General features: G+C 38.4%; 1 protein-coding gene across 1 annotated transcript in view; it reads left to right on the top strand.

The window, feature by feature from the left end:
• The first annotated feature begins 12,324 nt into the window (after positions 1-12,324).
• Positions 12,325-20,925, top strand: part of DEUP1 (deuterosome assembly protein 1) — a 98,843-nt gene continuing 90,242 nt past the window's right edge. Inside the window, exons 1-2 of the mRNA XM_005579349.4 lie at positions 12,325-12,355; positions 13,816-13,888. Of these exons, the coding sequence (XP_005579406.2) occupies positions 13,860-13,888 (29 nt within the window). The 5' untranslated portion in view covers positions 12,325-12,355; positions 13,816-13,859. The remainder of the gene's footprint in view (positions 12,356-13,815; positions 13,889-20,925) is intronic.

Consider the following 20,925-nt stretch of genomic DNA (forward strand, 5'->3'; position numbering starts at 1 on the left):
CAGACCGTTGAGACAGAAAATTAATGAAGATAGTTCAGGACCTGAACTCAATTCTGGATGAAGCAGACCTGAAAGATATCTACAGGAATTTCTACCAAAAACAACATTCCACCAAAAACAACATTCTTCCAAAAATATACATTCTTCTCATCTTCAGGCACTTACTCAAAAATTGATCACATAATCAGAAGTAAAACACACCTCAGCAAATACAATACAACTGAAATCATAACAGTCTCTCAGACCATAGTGCAATCAAATTAGAACTCAAGACTAAGAATTTCACTCACCACCATGCAACTACATGGAAATTGAACAACCTGCTCCAGAATGACTCCTGGGTAAATAATGAAATTAAGGCAGAAATCAAGATGTTATTTGGAACTAATGAAGCAAAGACACAACGCACCCGAATCTCTGGGACACAGCTAAAGCAGTGTTAAGACGGAAACTTATAGCACTAAATGCCCACATTAAAAAGCTAGAAAGATCTCAAGTTAAAAACCTAACATCTCAACTAAAAGAACTAGAGAACCAAGAGCAAACAAACCCCAAAGCTAGCAGAAGACAAGAAATAACCAAGATCAGAGCTCAGCTAAAGGAGATAGAGACACTAAAAACCTTTCAAAAGATCATTGAATATACAGGGGTTTTTTTTTGAAAAAAAATTAATAAAATAGATCATTAGCTAGATTAATAAAGAAGAAAAAAGAGAAGATTCAAATAAACACAATGAGAAATAATAATGATTTCTGACCCCACAGAAATACAAATAACCATCAGAGAATATTATAAACACCTCCATGCATATAAACTAGAAAATGTAGATGAAATGAGTGAAATCCAGGACAAATACGCCCTCCCAAGACTGAACCAGGAAGAAATTGAATCTCTGAACAGATGAATAATAAATTCTGAAATTGCAGCAGTAATATTCTACCAACCAAAAAAAGCCCTGGACCAGGATTCACAGCCAAATTCTGCCAGATGTCCAAAGAAGAGCTGGTACATCTGGGAAAATTCAGCTGTGAATCTGTCTGGTCCTGGGCTTCTTTGTTCATTCATACTGAAATTATTCCAAAAAATTGAAAAGGAGGGACTCCTCCCTAACTCATTCTACGAGGCCAGCATCATTCTGATGCCAAAATCTGGCAGAGATACAACCAAAAAAGAAAACTTTTAGCCAGTATTCTTGATGAACATCAATGCAAAAGTTCTCAACAAAATGCTGGCAAACCAAAGCCAGCAGCACATTGAAAAGCTTATCCACCATGATCAAGCAGGCTTCATCCCCAGGATGCAAGGTCGGTTCAACATATGCAAATCAATAAATGTGATTCACCACATAAACAGAACTAAAGATAAAAGCCATATGATTATCTCAATAGATGCAGAAAAGGCTTTTGATAAAATTCAACATCCCTTCACGTTATAAACTCTCAATAAATTCGGTATTGAAAGAATAGACCTCAAAATAATAAGAGCCTTATATGACAAACCCAGAGCCAATATTACACTGAGTGGGCAAAAGCTGGAAGCATTCCCCTTGAAAACTGGAACAAGACAAGGATTCCCTGTTTCACCACTCCTATTCAACATAGTATTGGAAGTTCTGGCCAGGGCAATTAGACAAGAGACAAAGAGGAATAGTTTTAAAATATGTCCACAGATTATTCAACACCTCTGCCCCCAAAAACTGAAGCCTAATTTGCCACCTCTTGAGCTTAGACTGGATTTGGGGATTTAGTGCTAATTAATAGAATGTTGTAGAAATGATATTGTGTGACTTCTGAGACTAGGTCATAAACGGTATTGCAGCTTTATTTATTTTTAATTAGTTTTTAAACTACAAATAAAAATTATATATATTTACCGTGTGCAACGTTTTTAAATATGTATATATTGTAGAATGACTAAATTAAGCTAATTAACATATGCATTACCTCACATACTTATTATTTTTTTGTGGTGGCAGCATATATCTTTCTCTCTCTTACATAACTTTCTCTGCAAGAAGTCAGTTGCCATGGCATAAGGATGCTCAGTTAGCCCTATGGAGAGGTCCATGTTGTAAGGGACTAAGGTCCTCTGCCAACAGACATGTGAGTGTAAATATAGGAATATACTATTCTGTTGCACTCCTCCTTCCCTTTTATGTGATTACAAACAACACTGCAGCAAACCTCTCTCTCTCTCTCTCCCTAAAGAGAAAACATATCATTATGTTTTCTGTAAGATATTATTTCCCATGATATTATTTCTGTAAGATAAATTCTTAGAATTGCTGGCTATGCACATTTTAAATTTAGATAAATATTTTCAAATTACTCAAATATTGCCAAAAATAATGTAATAATTTACATACCTCCAAACAGTAGATGACAGTATGCCTATATCTTTGCCAATTTTAAATGTTACTAGTCTTTCTAATTTTTTGCAATCCTATGAGAGAAAGTATCTTATAATTTTATTAATTTATATTTTTTAACTATTGTTGACAGTGAACATCTTTTTGTATGTTCTTGGTTTGGAAAAAGTACTATAATTATTTAGATGGAATTCTCTTTGCATGCTCCTAACCCTTGATCTTTCTTCTTCCACAATGCCCAGCATATGGTTAATGTTACATAAATATGCAGTTTTGAATAAATGAATGAGTGAATATATAAATTTCAGACATGCCGAAAGTCTTCACTTAACCCCCTAGTTTTGACTTTCATTTGGGCAAAAATACTTTAGCAACCAATTAATGTAATTATCTTTTCACTTCCCCTTTATCACTGTTCAATATGTACCAGTCAAGTGTCTTCTGGGTAAGCTCTTTATCGTTACAACTTGTTCTGGCTAATTTGTTTCTAAAAGCATCCATATACTTTTTCTCTCTGAATATTTTTTAAAACAACATAATAGTTATATAATAAATAATAGCAATAACAATAATGATGCTACATGATAGGTGTGTTATATACATAACTGACCTAATTTAATCTTTACTACAGTCCTATAAGTATTGCTATTCCCCACTATAGAAACGAGGGAACTAATTTTTGATTAGGGCAAGTAAGCTAGCCATAGTCATTTAGCTAGTAAAAGGCAGATTTGGGATTCAAATTCTTGTTGTCTGAAGGCAAAGTCCATATTCTTTCTACAATGCTCAGCTGGCTTTCTTAGAAATAAATCATTTGTAGAGTTGTTTTCTCATATTGTATGTTCAAAAAAAAGGGAAGATTCAAGAAAATAAGAAAATTCACAATTTTAAAAGATGTACAATGAAATTAAATATTTTTCCTGCCTGGAGGGCTTACTGCTATTGATTCTTTTTTCAATCACTACTGGAATGAAAAAGATTAACTAAGATGAAAGAACATTTTCCTTTCCTTCATGGTTTACAAACTTAATTCAGCTATCAACAGGCAAATGACTGATACCCACTTAAAATGAGAAAATGCAATTGAAACATTTAATCATGAAAAGAGAAAAAAAGGAAATGTGGTTTCTTCTCACAATGATTAGTCTCTATCATCTGAGGATTTATGTCAAGTTGAGGAATTTCTCCCAGTCAGTTCAGAAATAGGACTGCATAGTGGATTTTAACACCACACTGTGATAATGAGACTGATGCCTTCTTTACAAAGCAATTTACACACTTTCAGAGATAATCTGAGTTTCTGGGTGTTGAGGTCGCCGCAGACTGAAGATAGGTATACTTTTCAGGTGACATTCTGAAATGTTCCAAAAGAATGATGTAAATTTACTCTTTAGAGAAGATAACTCCCCTAAATTATCAAAAGTTGTTTTCTAACAAGGCTTATATAAAATCATTGCACGTCGAAGTGCAACCATATGGGGAATAAATGGTACTGTATGTGAGGACATTATGAACTAGGTTTCATGTGTAAGCAACTGAGACATGTCTAAGAGTTTTATAATCTTAGTCTGGGAAAAGGAAAAGAGAAAATTGTTGTTGTTATTTTCTACTGTATGTGGCAAGCTCATGTTCCTCAGATGTGTCCTAAAATAATGTTTTATAATAGGTATTACCACATATATTCAACAGCAGCAGCAACAATGCTAACATGCTTTATACCACAAACAAAAACAAAAAAGGCATAATGGTGGCAACATGATGAGTGGTCTTACAGCACAAACCTAAGTAATGAGGATACTGAGAGTCATTTTTCTTCAGTCTGCATGTTGTTCCACCTGATCACTGAAGGCTGACACTAAAATGGATAAAACATTGGTATCTCTCTAAAACAGGTGCCACAGTCTCAAGATAATGACAGAATGTTTATTTATTAATATTTGTTTAAAGTATTTGCTTATGTATTTCTAGCTCAGTTTTATTCAGCCAACTGCATATTAACATTGTTTATAGGGTAACCAGAAAACATGACACTCAGAGATATACAGAAAGTAATTCTCAATTCATGGAAGTCATTACAGTAAAATTAAATAATAACAACAAAAATAACAGTTGAATTTCCTAATACAAAATTCTTATTCTAAATGTATTTTAAAGACATGTTCTCTTATTTTTGTAAGTGGCTATGTTGTATTCTTTAACTTTTCTCTAACATCACTATTTATAACAAATGGAATCGGATCTTAAATCATTATTTAACCCATTCATAATTTTCCTCTTTTTGTTTCCAAAAATAAAGAGCTGAGGAAACTTAAAAGATGTTTATAGATAATGAAATTTTTTTTAATTAAATAATGTAAAAAGGACTTACATTTCTGGTAGCATGTTTGATTAGATACTCGGAAAAATCTAACTGAAACAAGTAAAACATTATAAAAATGTAAATATCTTACTGAGTTGGAGTGAAATAATAGAATCAATAGATTTCATAACCTAAGTTATGTGAGAAGTAAGAAGAACCCCCACAAGGGAGTGAATGCTAAAAGAGACTTCTGCTCTGAGTGTTTCTGCTTACACTGTGGTGGCTACATGCAGAAGGATAATAATAGGAATAGGGCCCAAGACCAGCCCAGGTGAGGATTCCAACAAACTTCTGCATAAAACTGGGATTCCAAAAGGTTACCTTCACTATAAAAGTAAATAAGATCAGGCACAGTGGCTCACACCTGTAATCCCAAAACTTTGGGAGGCTGAGGCAGAATGATTCACTTGAACTCAGGAGTTCAAGACCAGCCTGGTCATCACAGAGAGACCTGTCTCAACAGAAGAGAAACAAAATCAGCTGAGCATGGTGGCATATGCCTGTGGTCTCAGCTACTCAGGAGGCTGAGGTGGGAGGATTGCCTGAGCCCAGGAGGTCAAGACTGCAGTGAGCTGAGATCATGCCACTGTACTCCAGCCTGGGCAATAGACCAAGACCCTGTCTCAAAAAAAAGTAAATGAGGCACAAATAGTGAACCTTAGTGTATGCAAATTTAAAAAAATATTCAGGAGGCCGGGCGATCCCAAAAGAGAATGGAGAATGTGACAAAACATCCTAACTGTGTTATAGATTTGTAAAACAACCTCACTAAACGAGGAAGATGGAGAAGGTACTGATTTAAGTAACTTTGGAAATGAGTCAAATCTATTGAGGCTGAAGGCAAAATTTACTGTATATATGCACTGTACTTTAATTGATAATGTCCTCTTCCGTATGGTACAGGTTAACAATTCTGATACTGTTATACACCTATACTGCATTTGTGCAGTTAAGTAAATGGATGGCGGATGATGGGAAGCCACTTTTTTAGCATTGGAGCAGGAATTTACAGGTAAGTAAGGGGAAGAAGCTAGAATGATCTGTGTAACAGAGTTGGAGATAACAGTGTGAACTCATGTTTAGCTTAGATAAACTCATGGTTGTTTAGATATAAATGACTACATATAGAAATACTTAGAGTTATTTATATATACAAGGGTCAGTATTACATAAATATATTTCCTTGTTCTGTCAGCTGAGAGGGTTTAGGAACAAGAACAATCAAGCAGCAAGGAGCATTCCTAGTGCCCAGATACTGGTTTCTAATTCATTGTTAATAAGTGCTCCCTGAAGAAAGAGCTGATTGCCGGAGCAGGATATACAAGATGACACTGGGAAAGTAATGAAGTTCTCAAAAACAAAAATTCCACAGTGATGAGAAAACAAAAATTCCACAGTGATGAGAGTATGTCAAAGGAACATAGGAGCCAACTGGAAGAGCTCCCAATGACCACAGCTGGAATAATTTGAGAAACTCAATTTTTTTATTTTCTCAAGCAAAGTAACTTTGGATTATAATTCAAAGTATACAATAAATATCCATGAGTCCATACTGATATAAATAAATGGGGGAGATAGACAAACCTTCCATGCAGAATTCCAAATAGTTGATATATGTACTTTACCCTTTGGAAGGCAGAGCATAACTCCCTACTCCTGAAGTGTGTGCTGCACACAATGACTTCCATTCAAAAAGTACAGTATGGAAGTGAGGGAAAGAGTAACTTTACAGTGGAGAGAACTGACAAACACCATCTCAACCCGATGATCAAGGTCAACATCAACAGTCATAATAAATCAAGTTGATAGTATGTGCCCTTGATACAATGTGATGAAAATGGCAGTTAATTTCTGTGAGTTTCCTTCCAATCTAATCATGAGAAAAACTGCAGACAAATTTCAATTAAGGGACATTCCATAAAATATCTAACCAGCACTCTTCAAAACTGCCAAGATCATTAAAAAAAACTCTTGGAAACTGTCACAGCCAAAATGTGCCTAAGGAGACATGACCACTATTTAGTGTGGTGTCCTGCAACTGAAAGGATATTAGGTAAAATCCAAGAAAATCTGAATAAAGTATGGATTCTGGTTAATCTTATCAGTATCAGTTTATTAATTGTAACAAATAGACTAGACTAATGTAAGATGTTAATAATAGAGGCTACTGGATGTGGGGTAGATGGGAGCCCTCTGTACTATGCTAATAATTTTATATAAATCTAAAACTGTTCTAAAATAAAAACCTGATTTTTTTAAAAAAAGGCAGAAATATTGAACAGTAGAAAACATGCCTATTTTGACTTTGGCACTGGGTGAAGAAAAACTAAGAAAAGGAAAAACAAGTTTTGGAAATTTGTATCATAAGCTGATTCTAACACTAATTTTTCATTCATCATATTACCTGTTTTGTCTAGAAAACCTCCTGTAAAAAAATTAATGTAAAGCAGTTTGGAGTTTGTCATGACCCCAGACAATTCTCAAAAGAAAATTCAAAATCAAAAGATTCAGCCTCCATCCTGGCCTCAAAGATGTCCCAGAAATAAAGCTCCCCCTCAAAAGTATCTCATAGTCAAAAATTATAAACCCACACAAGAAAACAAGGCAACATGGGTAAGAGCTAGCAGTAATCGATCCAAAATATTTTAGAGACTGGGATCATAACATGCAAAATAAAATAGAAAATTATTATTAATATGCTTTAAAAGTTGAAACAAAAAATAAAATAGAAGCTTGAACATTTTGGCAAATAAATGGAAATTATATAAGATGACAGAGATTACCTGCGAAATCAACAAATTAATTTTTTAAAATTTCAAATTCAACAAATACTTTTTGAGTTCTCCCTATGTGCCAGGGCATGTATTAAATACTTGCACATATATTATCCATTTTTACTTTCATAACAACAAATAATTCTGTTAATAAGTACCAAAGTTATAAAAACCTTCATACTAAAATATTTTATTATTTTTATTTTCTCTACAATCTGGATACTTTCTTCTGTTTTCCAGTTCACAAGTTATCCCATCACCTGTACCAAATCTATCATTATTCATATCTGTTGTGTTCTTATTTTTGGTTATTAGTAATTTTTTTCTAGTTTTGGAATTTCTATTTTTCTTTTTGTTCTGGCCTTTGTATTTGAGAAGTTATTTTTAGGAAAATTTCTGCTTGCTTCTTCCAGGTATCTTAATCTACCAGTCTAGTACCACCCTATTCTGAGTTCAAAGATGGAGGTTGTCCCAAATTACAGATGATTGCAAGCTGGCTGTGAGTCAGTAGGAGTACTGATTTATTTCTGCTTCACCATTTTCATGAGGGCAAAGTCCTCTGAAGCCCCAGCTTAAAGACAGGGGGTGTTTATTTATTTATTGAGCCCAGGCTTTGCCTTCTGCCCCTTTTTTTCACAAAACTATCAAACAGCTGCTCAGTTTTGCACCTGTTCCTTCCAGAGCAACAAATGCCTTCAAAAGCAGCCTTAAGTGCTGGGCTCACTTCTCTAGGTTCATGTCTTTTCCTTGATTTTGACCTAGTAATTTCTCACTATCATATTAGCTAGTGACCTGAAAGGTTTCTGCTTTCAGGTCTGAGTTGAACTCAGAGAAGAAGTTGACCCAAGTGAAAAGAGGCCATTAAGCAGGCAGGCCCAACTTTCCTCTCTGGTTACAAATTTGTTTTTCCCATTAGGACCCTTTCACTTCAGCATTGTCCTAGCCATGACTGGCTCGAGGAAATAAGTATTACATCTTTAAAACTTTAGCTCTCGACTATACAAAAATCTTTCTCCTTTAGTTCCCCTTAATATCTGAAAGAGGATGACATTTTCAAAACCACAGTGTCGAAACACTGAAGTCCATAAAAAGTAAAAGCAGAGAATTTAAAAAATCATGATAGTCATTTTTCAAAGAATTTGGCTTTGTTTTCTGATCCTGAAGTGAAACCTGGTGCTTCTAAATTCCCATCAGGAGGAGAAGCAGCCCTGATAGTGATGATTGACAGGCCTAGCAGGCATGACACAATGAAAGGCCTCATGCTGCCTGGTTAAGGGCTCAAATTTATGCCTTTCTCTTCAGATGTCTAATGCCTATCCCAGCCCAGAGCAGGTTGGTAAGGATACTGAGGCAGGACACTTTCAAAATCTCTCTCAAATCACACCCAAATAATTAAGAATCTCTCTCTTTGCATGGCCCTTCACACTTTAATGAAGGGCTTTAGGACATTGACCAAGCACCCATATTCTCCAGCTTCCCTGTCCAGCATAATAGCCACCAGTCATGTGTGACTATGAAGCACCTACATGTGGCCAGAATGAATTGATTGAGCTTTAAGTAAAAACTATGCATCAGATTTTGAAGACTTAGTATGAAAAAATATATAAAATATCTCAATAATTTTTATATTGACTAGGTGTTAAAATGATATTTTAGATATATTAGATATATTTTAGATAACTAAATATATTTAGATATATTTAGATATTTTAGATATATTTAGATATTTAGAAATATATTTCATCTGTGTTTTACTTTTTAAAATTTGACTACTAGAATATTTAAAATTATACAAGTGACTTGCATTATATTTCCATTGGACAGTGCTGCTCTAGGTGATCTTAGTTCTAAATAGTGAATCTCTTCCTGCTGAATGGTTATTTTCTCAACTAGAATGTGTATTAAGCATCTCCAGAAAATTCCTTTGAAAATGTTTGCCATTAACTACCAATGAAACTAATCAAATAATTATAACTCTTTGGATCTGAGTTTCTTCACATCCAAAATGAAGAGGTTAGACCAGCAGTCTCCAACCTTTTTGGCACCAGGGGGTATGGTTTCAGGATGACACTGTTCCATGCCAGATCATCAGGCATTAGATTCTCATAAGGAGTGCACAACCTAGATCCCTGGCATGTGCAGTTCACAATAGGATTCGTGCTTCTATGAGAATCTAATGCCGCCACTGATCAACAGGAGGTGAAGCTCAGGCCGTAATGCTTGCCCGCTGCTCACCTCCTGCTGTGTGGCCAGGTTCCTAACAGGCCACTGACCAGTACCAGTATGCAGCCCAGGGGTTGGGGACCCCTGGGTTAGACTGTATCTCCTCTATAGTTTCTTCAGTTCTATGATTATTTCATTATAATTGTTTTAAAAAAAATTTTTAAGTATGCTCTATGCATAAGGATATACTTAGTTTTTAAAATTATAATGTATATATGTTATTTTAAAACTTTTTTTAAAACATAAAAATAATATTTCCTTGTTGATATAAAGACAGACATGAAGTTATTTTATATAGCCACGCATATGTTAAAGTTGTACATTCATTTACTATATTGCTATTATAAATTTTCCCATGAAATGATTTTGTTATGAAGGTTTTTAAATTTTAAAGGTTTAGCCTATTGCTTCATTATTTATTCCCTATAATTGGTCCCTTAGCTTTTCTTCCATAGGTCATCCTTATTCTTCATCTATTTATGCCCCCTATATTCTCCTTTGACCATTTCTGGTTACATTTTATCTTATCCTTACTTTGCCATGTCCTCCGATTTTCTTTCATGACTAAGCTCTCTTGTCACTTCTCACTAACCCTGTTTAGGAAGATTTCCACCCTGGCCACACTCTTCCTACCCTTTAGACTGGGGTCTTCCTGGTCTCATCCCTTTCAAAACAAACTTACCTGAAAATATCTAATAATAAGGACATTTCAAGGTGAATTCAGGTCTTTACTGTTACTTCTTCCTAGCAGGGTAGGGGATAGGTATTTGCATTTTAAATCTTAACTCTCATCCTGAAATGAAAACCTTTATTTGTATTAAATTGAATGGGATGTTCCTATTCTATATTTAAATTTTCCTAAAATCCATTATAGTATGTGTCTTCTCACATGTTTTTGCAAGCATTCCCCTGCACCTATTCTTCCATGTGAAAACATGAAACCTACAGTTTGCTAAGGAAGATCCTGACTGCTAAAGAAACCAACTCAACCTTAATGTTTGGAGAACACTGGATTTGGAGTAAGATGATCTAGGTTTATATCTTGAGGTATCATCCATTTCAAGTGCAAATAGATGGACAAGTCCATGGACATATCCTTCATTCTCTCTAAGCCTGGGTTTCCTAATCTTCTGAAAGGAGCTATAAATAACACCTGATACACTTGCTGAGTGTATTTCTGAGCCTCTAAAGAAATAATGAACATGGAAGTACTTACCAATGTTACATAGCCTTAGTGATCTTGGGCATCCTGAGATTTCATTAAATTTCGTTGCTAGTTTCATTTTCCCTTCCTTGGGTTAGAAAAAAAATACAGTGACCCATTCAATTCAGACAAGAATAACTAAGAGTTTTCAGAATAATGAAAAGTTTCAAGTTAAGATAACACAGTCACCCTCTTCATGCAAACATGAGAGCTATGAAACACTTATTAGAACTAATATCCCAGGTGACTATATACAATTCATCTATGAAGCTCAATTTGTCAAGAAACAGCATAATGGTTTTATAAAATTCAGTTGGAACCTGGACGGAGGGATGTAGATGCGCATTAAATTCATGGAATATTAAAGTAGCAAATTAGCATTAAAGTGATGAAAGTAAAGTGCAAATAAAAGACTTTAAGAATTAAGTAGTCGCCTCCATGTATTAGGAAGGAATTCTTTGGTTAAAATAAATCAAACACAAAATTCAAGTGCTTAAAACAAATCACTCGAGATGTCAGTTGGAAAATATATATTATTTTCTATTATTTCCTCTATGAAATGAAGAGAGACAGAAATTCTGTCATCAATGACTCTTGGAATTTGGTGGAAAAAGGAAAGAATCCGGAGTCAGTCCCATTGAGTTTCGTTCCAGCTTCTCTTAGAAGCTCTTCCCTTCTCCCAGAAGGGAGGCAACACTGTCCGCTCGCCTGACTAGCAGTTAAGGACCCATCGCGCTTGGAAAGCCAGGTACAAGCAGATGCTGTTAATCACCACAGGAACCGGGGCTGAGCGACGAAATCCAGCTCCTCCCAGCTGTAAGACACTAGGGTGCACGGAGAGAAAAGCAGTTCTCTTTACCCCAAGTTTATTTCTTTTTCATACCACTTCAAATTTGAGTAAGAGGAAAGAGGGCCAAGGGGATTTAAAGAACCTGGATGATGAATCCCAGCTGTTTACAGTTCCTTCGTGATCTCTTTGGTTCATTTATTCAACCAGTATTTCCGGGCTGCAGCTTGGGTGCCGGGCCCTGGGGTAGGGCAGTGGGACTACAATGAGGAAAGGACCCAGAATAGAGGGGGCACTGGACACATAACTGCGGGATAGCGAGGTCGCGCTCGCGCGGGGCGAGGTTGAAGGCAGCCGAGGAACCCCCCACAGGGCAGCGCCTACCGCCGCCGCGCCCATCCCCCACTCCGACGGCCACGAGTTCGGGCCGCGACGTCCCCATGGCAACAAGCGGCAGCGCTGAGCGCTGGGAGGGAGAGGCCCAACTGCCTGGTTGGTCGCGCGGCAGGAGGGCCCAGGCGGCGGGAGCGCAGAGGCGGGTGGCGAGGCCCCTTGGGGCGGGCCTGGCCAGGTGGGAGGTGACCTACGCGGTCCTGCGCCCCCGGCCTCAGACCTCTCGGGCGAGCGCCGCGCAGCGCAGGTAATGGCTCTTGGCCTTCCCGGCCACGCCTCGCCCCTGACCCTCACCCAAAGGCCAGGCTGTCCCCCGGGCTGGCGCGGGTCCCTGAGCGGGACAGGGGGACCCCAAAAGGGCAGCCGCTCTGTGGGAAGCTGGGCTTGAACCGAGCGCGGGTCCTGGAGGGGCGCGTGGCGCGGGGACAGAGGCTGGGAGGGGAGGCCCACCCATGCATATCCAGAGCAGAGCTGCGCCCTAAGTTGGAAGGCCTGGGCTTTAGTCGTGTGGCCTTGGGCAAGCCACTTAGCTTGTCTGTGCCTCAGTTTCCCTGACGTTTAAGTGAGAGATTTGAGAATCTACAAAACCATTTATAGGTCTGCGCGTTCTGGTCACGTTTTCCTTCACCATCCCTTGCTCCTCTCTGCTCTGTCCCACACACAGTTCCAGGGTCTCTCCTAAACTCTTCGGTTTGGAAGTGATGCGAGCTCGAATCTTCCTCCTCTTTCTACCTCCTTGAATGCTCTTTAATTGACTTTTATTCAGTGATTCGGAAGAGTTGAAGTCCTTCTCAATACTTTCTCCAGTTATCGTCATAGATTATTTTTTAACTATAATTTTGTTACTGAGAAAAACATTTTTTTTTTTTTACTTTAGGCAAATACTAACGTCCCTATTTTGTCAAGAGGTGAGCCAGTGCCCATAGAGCCATTGAAGAATTTCAAGATTTCTTTTTAAAGGCATTCGTAGCCTTTTTGTCTTAAATCTCATAGTTATATTCATCCTAACAAAATCCAGAGAGGGCCAAAGAAAGAATGTACTCAAATAAAGGCACACCTTTATTGGATCCACAAGAATAGAAAGTTTGAGAACATCTGGCTAGAATTTCTCTTTTAATGGGAATTCTGTTTTACTCGTTCTCATGTACTGAGTCCTTTGCAGACAATATAGTACCAAGCTATTATTCAATAAGTAGTAAATGGATGCTCATTTTAGTCAGTACCACATATTTCAATTCATCACTAAGTCAATATCATAAATGCATAGGGGTCGCTAAACAAAAAAACTCAAGTTTGGGAGGCCAAGGTGGGCAGATCACGAGGTCAGGAGTCTGAGACCAGCCTGATCAATATGCTGAAACCCCGTCCCTACTAAAAATACAAAACTTAGCCAGGCGTGGTGGCAATTGCCTGTCCCAGCTACTCAGGAGGCTGAGGCAGGAGAATCGCTAGAACCCGGGAGGCAGAGGTTGCAGTGAGCTGAGAGCGTGCCACTGCACTCCAGCCTGGGCGACAGAGCAAGACTCCGTCTCAAAAAACAAACAAAAAACCAAAACAGAAAACTCAAGTTTCTATATTTTGTAGGATCAAGAGCTACTACACAGAAAAACTCATACTAAGTGGGTTTTGCCAGTAGCTAAATTTTCCTGTTTTATAGGTTAATGAATGTAAACATTTTAGGAATTTGGATCATTTTCCCCCTAACAGATTAAAAATCAAGAAATATAAACCAGATGTAGCAGTTTCTTGACATGGAGAACCAAGCCCATAATACAATGGGGTAAGTGCTGAGAAATTTCTGTTTTATAAGTATGTACTTAACTATGCCAAAAACTTCCTGAGAACACATGAATTTTGAAATTTACTATTAAGAGAAGGATATGCCAATTATTTTTGGTGAGGCAGATGAGAGGAAATATCAAGTGACTGTAATTAAGAATTATAATGCGAGAGTTTCTGATTTTGACACTACAGATCTGCACTCAAAAAAATCACTGTTTTCCAACTCTTAGTGACTGTCCAATATCTAAGGGTGATGGATGCTGAGGCAGGCCTCATGTGCTCTTCTATTACCACAATGCAACCTCTCTTCGACAGCTTGCTCCTTTTTTGCTGCATTATCTCAAGTTTCCCTCTACTCTTGCCCCTTAAGGCTGAACTCAACACTTAAACATAGGCTGAGAATAGATCCAACTCCATAAAAACATCATCAAGAACTAGATATTTTACCAAAAGTTTCACGAAGAGATAAAAATAAAATTTGTATAGCATTTGTCATTGTAGAAATCAAATTCCTGTTTACAAATATCTGTCCTAACTCTTTACCTGCTACCAGCATCACAGAGTTTTGTCTTCCAATCACTAGCCAACTGACCACTGGCTGAACACAGCGTTTGGGGAATGAGGGGGTGAAGGGGTGGTTGTATAGTGCCTAATCTTGATTGCAGCTGACTTTGGCACTAGTCACACCACTTCAGTTGTCTCACTTTCAGAAATTCTGCCCAGACCATAACTTTAATGTCAGGCTGAAAGAAAGCTGCACAAGTTTGAATAACAATCATAGCTATCACTTTTTAGCTGCTACTGCATACTCCTTCTTACAACAGCCCTGCTAGGTATTATTATCGTTTTACAACTAAGAAAAGTAAATATATTACAGTACAGTCTAAGCTCTTATAACAAAGAGACTCCAAAAACAGCAGCTTAAGTAAGATTGAAGATTATTTGTTTCACATACTTGTCACAGGTGCTATGCTCGCCCAAGATGCGCAGACCAGGATTGGTTTGGCAACTCTGCCATCTTCACTAACGATTTCTATCTCTAGGACCAAAGTGGTTGTTTCAGCTCCTACCATCATAAGTGTGCTCTGTCATCATGACTGTGCTCCTTCCATAGGGAAGGAGAAGGGCAAGAGGAGAGAGTAAGACATTTTCTTTTAGGAGTATAACATGGAAATGGCAGGTCTCACTTCTGTTCATTTTCCATTGGCCAGAACTTAATCCCAGAGTTACAACTAACAGCAAGAAAGGCTGGGAAATATGGTCTGTAACTAGGCAACCATATGATCAGACGAAGCTTAGAAGTTCTAGAACAAAGGAGGAAGAATGGATATTGGTGAAAAACTAGCATCCTCTACCACATTCAGCCTCAGAAAGGTAGAAAGACCAAAAAAAGCAGGAGGTCATCCTAGAATATACACCAGGTTAGTAAAGAAAGTAGGATTTGAATTCAGGTATGCCTGGCTCCAATCCCTGTGTTCCTTTCTGCGTTGGAAATGGGTGGCAATGAGATGCAGGGAGCAGCCTGCCTGGTATCCATAGTAGAGCCAAGTTAGGATTCTGAGTTAAGTATGTGTTGGGTCCGTGGTGTGATGATAGCACTAAGAGTTAAGATGCAGATTGAAGATGTTGAACCTAAGGTTGGGTACCAGCTATCACTTCACTCCTGCAAATCCAAGGCTATGGAGTCATTTAAGAAACAGACCTTGTCCTTAAAGAACTTAGAATTTAGTAAGGAACAGTAGAACTTGTTTGGGTATGGTGTAATTACAACCCCCCAAGTTAATGAGAGTTATTAGAGGTTTTCCTGAGGTATTGTTCCACTGATCAGAGTAGACATGGGGCCAGACACTGCCTACCATGGTCTCCAAAGCATGGAGACCCCAGGTTGGCACTGCCTCAGTCCCACATGCTATTGAGAAGTAAGTATGAATCCAGATCATGAATACAATAAAACTTCATCATCAGGGGCTTGTTATGTAGCTTATTAAACCATGTCACCTACCTATACAGTAATGTTTTGTGGAACAGCCTACATTTAACAGATACTTATTTAGAGTCTACTGTGAGCTACTTACTGGTCTAGGCACCAGGAAGGTAGCAGTGAACAAAATAGACAACTGTTTCTCAAGGGGCTTATACCATAGTAGAAGAGACAGATAATAAACATAAAATTTGTATCATATGGTGATATGAAGAAAAATAAAGCAGTCTAAGGGTGGGAAAAGTAGAGAGTGTGAATGGAGTGGTCAAACAAAGATGCTTTGGTAAGGCAGCATTCGGGCAGAGAATATATCTGGGGGAAAAGATTACATAGAGCAGGAGCAGAAAGTGGCAAGGCCTACAGTGGGAGCTTTCCCACAGAACATTTTCAGCGTGAGTGAATCAATATTCTCGGATATCATGGTTATAACCTGGTTTGATGTTAATTTATCCATGATTTCTCCCAATTATAGGTGTTTGTATTTGTGCCATAATAATCTAAACTGCTTGTAATTGAAACTCAATTTTATGTTTGTTCTTTTTGTTTTTAAAGTGCGTTTCCAGAACATAATTATGGAATGAATAAGTGATCCCTTTTATTGGCCCTTTTAAGAAAACCTTCTCTAGATTTTGCTTTGTTTTTGTTTTGTTATTCATGAATTTCTACTTACCAGTTTGCCCTTTTATGGTTTATTTTATTTTGTTCCCATGGGTTGAAAAATTTGCTTCAGTTATTTTCATGATTTCTGGATTTAATTATTTCTTTAAATAATAAAAAGCATGTAACTTTCCTCCTGAGCACAAATTTGCTGCCTGCCATACGATTAGTGTTCTCACCATCATTTTCTAAATAATCTGTCATTTCAAATTTGATATCTTCTTTGACTCAAGAGATATTTAGAAAATGTAATTTCAAGGGACATTTAGTTATCTTTTTATTACTACTTTTTAATCTTTCTACTACTATAGGCATAGGATATGGACTATATGATTTTGGCTCTGTCAGTTTCACTAAGATTATTCTTCTAGTCTGTTGCAGGATCAACTTTTATTAATGTCTTTTGGGTATTTGAAAACACATGTACGTTCTCTTTTGATTGAGTAAAAAGGCTAAAAAAGTTATATAATCAAACATTTTAACTGTTGTTATGTTTAACTTGTGCTTTTCAAGTACAGTTACATTAATTTTTGGTTATTTGATCTGTCAAATTCTAAGGAAGATCTTCATTATAATTGTAGTTTGTCTAATCCTTCTTGTATTACTAACAATTTTTGGTCTACATACTTCAGTGTTCTGTTGCTCGATGTGTCAAGATTTATGGGTATATCTTCTCAGCATATTATGTGATTAACATCATAATATATAGCACAAGTATAAACTGATGTTTTCTATTTTAATCCTACTTTGCCTGATATTAACATTACCATCCCTGCTTTCTTTTTAATATACTTTAATCAAAAATATCTTTGTTCATCACCTTGTTTTCAACCTTTTTTATGTCATATCAAGTTTATCTCCACATATAAATAGAATATGGTTAGATTAACAAATAGAGGCCAGGCGCAGTGGCTCACGCCTGTAATCCCAGCACTTTGGGAAGCCAAGGCAGGCAGATCACCTGAGGTTGGGAGCTCAAGACCAGCCTGACGAACATGGAGAAACCCCATCTCTACTAAAAATACAAAATTAGCCTGGTGTGGTGGTGCATGCCTATAATACCAGCTACTGAGGAGGCTGAGGCAGGAGAATCATTTGAACCCGGGAGGCAGAAGTTGTGGGGAGCCGAGATTGTGCCATTACACTCCAGCCTGGGCAACGAGAGCAAAACTCCATCTCAAAACAAAAATAAAAACAAAACCCAAAAAACAAATTGACAGGAAGCATGGCTAGGGAGACCTCAGGAAACTTACAATCATGGCAGAAGGCAAAGAGGAAGGAGGCACATTTTGTGTGGCCAGAGCAGGAGGGAGAGAGGGGGAGTTGCATCTCCTGAGAACTCACTATCACAAGAACAACAAGGGGGAAGTTTGCTCTCATGATTCAGTCACCTCTCACCAGGTCCCTCCTCCAACACTGGGGATTACAAGTCGATAAGAGATTTGGTTAGGGACACAGAGCCAAACCATGTCAGCGGGCTTATTGACAGTGGTCTTTACTCCATAGTCATCAGGCTAGGCAGTTTCCTTGCAGGACCCCAGGTCACTCTCTTTCAGTCCTTTGTCTCAGGCTAATCAGATTCCAGAGAATTCTAATTTCTTACCTGGAGAGTATACCAGCATTCTGGGAGCGGAAAAGGAGGAGGGGGCTGAATTCAGACTTACATTGTTGACCTTAACCCCCCAGTTTCTAGTACGGTGGTCCTGGCATCTACTGTACCTGGTGTTTCCCAACCCCAGTCCAAAGCCTGTCTGTTTTAGCTTCTCCAGAGAATATGACTGGATTCTAAATGCCAGTGAGGAGATCTAGGAGTCAACCCCTTCTTAGCTATTCCTCCTGTTTTCAGGCTGACACTCACTTGCTACTTCCAGATGCATCTAGTTGGTTTGCTGCTTGGCTTTGTCTGCTGCTAGTTCCTGTCATTTTTATCCTTGTAGGTTAGACCTTCTAGGTTAAAAATATCCCTTTACTTTGTGTTAGTAGGATTTGGGGAGGGAACAAAACGTGTGCATACATCTTCAATCAAATTCTCATTTTTCTCTACTGAATCTTTTACTGTACTTTTTATTCTGTGACTTTTATCTTAGCCATTGATCTCATTAATAGAATCTTGTCAAATGCTTCCTAAACATATAGGCACTGCTATGTGACCCACCAGATTCTTCTTATCTGCTATGGAAGACATTATTTTCAAAGAACCAAGGTAGATGAATATTAAATCATAACTTCTTGCATCTGATTCAAAAGGTCCTTTAAAACTATGCTTTTCTACGTGTGCATCTTTCTTACCCCTTCAAGTGTTATTTCCTTCTGAGATATATTAATCATCTTTACTTTACTTACCAGGTTCTCAACTTTATGAGTCATAACTTCACTTACCAGGTTCTTGATGAGTTAAACATAGTTTTAATCACAGTTTGTAAAATAAAATTTGATTTTTCTGATGTAAGTCAACATATTGGTACCTTAATAAATTATAGTAACATATTATTTTTGCACATTGAAAATTCTTTTTAAATTTGGTTAATTCCCTTGCTTTCTGGTTAGCCCAGACTATACCCCCTTACTCTCCCTCTCTTCATACTTTATTCACCTTCCTCCCATATACACATATATTCCTCCCCAGAGTAATCAAACTGGACAAGTTCTTCTAGTTTCTTGTATCTCTGAAGAAGAAACAAAGTACATCAGGTTTAAAATCCTGATATGTCAAACTTGAGGGTAGACTCTGAAATGTTAGCAATGCTAAGTGACTGTAGGAATTAAATGCATGATTTTGAAAGGAAGGAAAGTTATTAGGAAGGAGAGAGATGGAGGAAGGAAGGAAATGAGGAAAGAAACGGAAGATTTCTACAAGAGACATAATCAAGCTGCTAGTAAGTTTAAGGAAAGATGAAAAACTACCACAGTGTAGGATAAATTTACACATACTTTTTACAGGAAAATGTTTACAAAAGATTAGTTACAACTGGGAGTAGAGCAAGATGGCCGAATAGGAATAGCTCCAGTCTCCAGCTCCCAGTGCGAGTGACACAGAAGATGGATGATTTCTGCATTTTCAACTGAGGTACTGGGTTCATCTCACTAAGGAGTGCCGGACAATTGGTGCTGGTCAGCTGCTGCAGCCCGACCAGGGAAAGCTGAAACAGGGCGACGCATCGTCTCACCTGGGAAGCACAAGGGCGAAAGGGATCCCTTTTCCTAGCCAGGGAAACTGAGACACACAACACCTGGAAAATCGGGTAACTCCCACCCCAATACTGCGCTTTACTAAGGGTCTTAGCAAATGGCACACCAGGGGATTATATCCCACACCTGGCCGGCAGGGTCCCACACGCACGGAGCCTCCCTCATTGCTAGCACAGCAGTCTGCGATCTAAGGGCAAGGCAGCAGCAAGGCTGGGGGAGGGGCACCCACCATTGCTGAGGCTTAAGTAGGTAAACAAAGCCTCTGGGAAGCTCAAACTGGGTGGAGCCCACAGCAACTCAAGGAGGCCTGCCTGTCTCTGTAGACTCCACCTCTGGGGATGGGGCACAGCTAAACAAAACAAAACAAAAAAAGCAGCAGAAACCTCTGCAGACACAAACGACCCTGTCTGACAGCTTTGAAGAGAGCAGTGGATCTCCCAACACGGAGTTTGAGATCTGAGAACAGACAGACTGCCTGCTCAAGTGGGTCCCTGATCCCTGAGTAACCTAACTGGGAGACATCCCCCACTAGGGGCAGACCGACACCCCACACCTCACACGGCAGGGTACACCCCTGAGACGAAGCTTCCAAAGCAAGAATCAGACAAGTACACTCGCTGTTCAGCAATAGTCTATCTTCTGCAGCCTCTGCTGCTGATACCCAGGCAAACAGCGTCTGGAGTGGACCTCAAGCAATCTCCAACAGATATACAGCTGAGGGTCCTGACTGTTAGAAGGAAAACTAACAAACAGGAAGGACACCCACACCAAAACCCCATCAGTACGTCACTATCATCAAAGACCAACAGCAGATAAAACCACAAAGATGGGGAAAAAGCAGCGCAGAAAAGCTGGAAATTCAAAAAAGAAGAGCGCATCTCCCCCTCCAAAGGAACACAGCTCATCGCCAGCTACAGATCAAAGCTGGACGGAGAATGACTTTGACGAGTTAAGAGAAGAAGGCTTCAGTCCATCAAACTTCTCAGAGCTAAAGGAGGAATTACATACCCAGTGCAAAGAAATTAAAAATCTTGAAAAAAGAATGGAAGAGTGGATAACTAGAATAATCAATGCAGAGAAGGCCATAAACGAACTGACAGAGATAAAAACCATGACACGAGAAATACGTGACAAATGCACAAGCTTCAGTAACCAACTCGATCAACTGGAAGAAAGAGTATCAGCGATTGAAGATCAAATGAATGAAA

The sequence above is a fragment of the Macaca fascicularis genome, chromosome 14 (genome assembly GCF_037993035.2).
Source record: "Macaca fascicularis isolate 582-1 chromosome 14, T2T-MFA8v1.1".
Taxonomy (NCBI): Eukaryota; Metazoa; Chordata; class Mammalia; order Primates; family Cercopithecidae; genus Macaca; species Macaca fascicularis.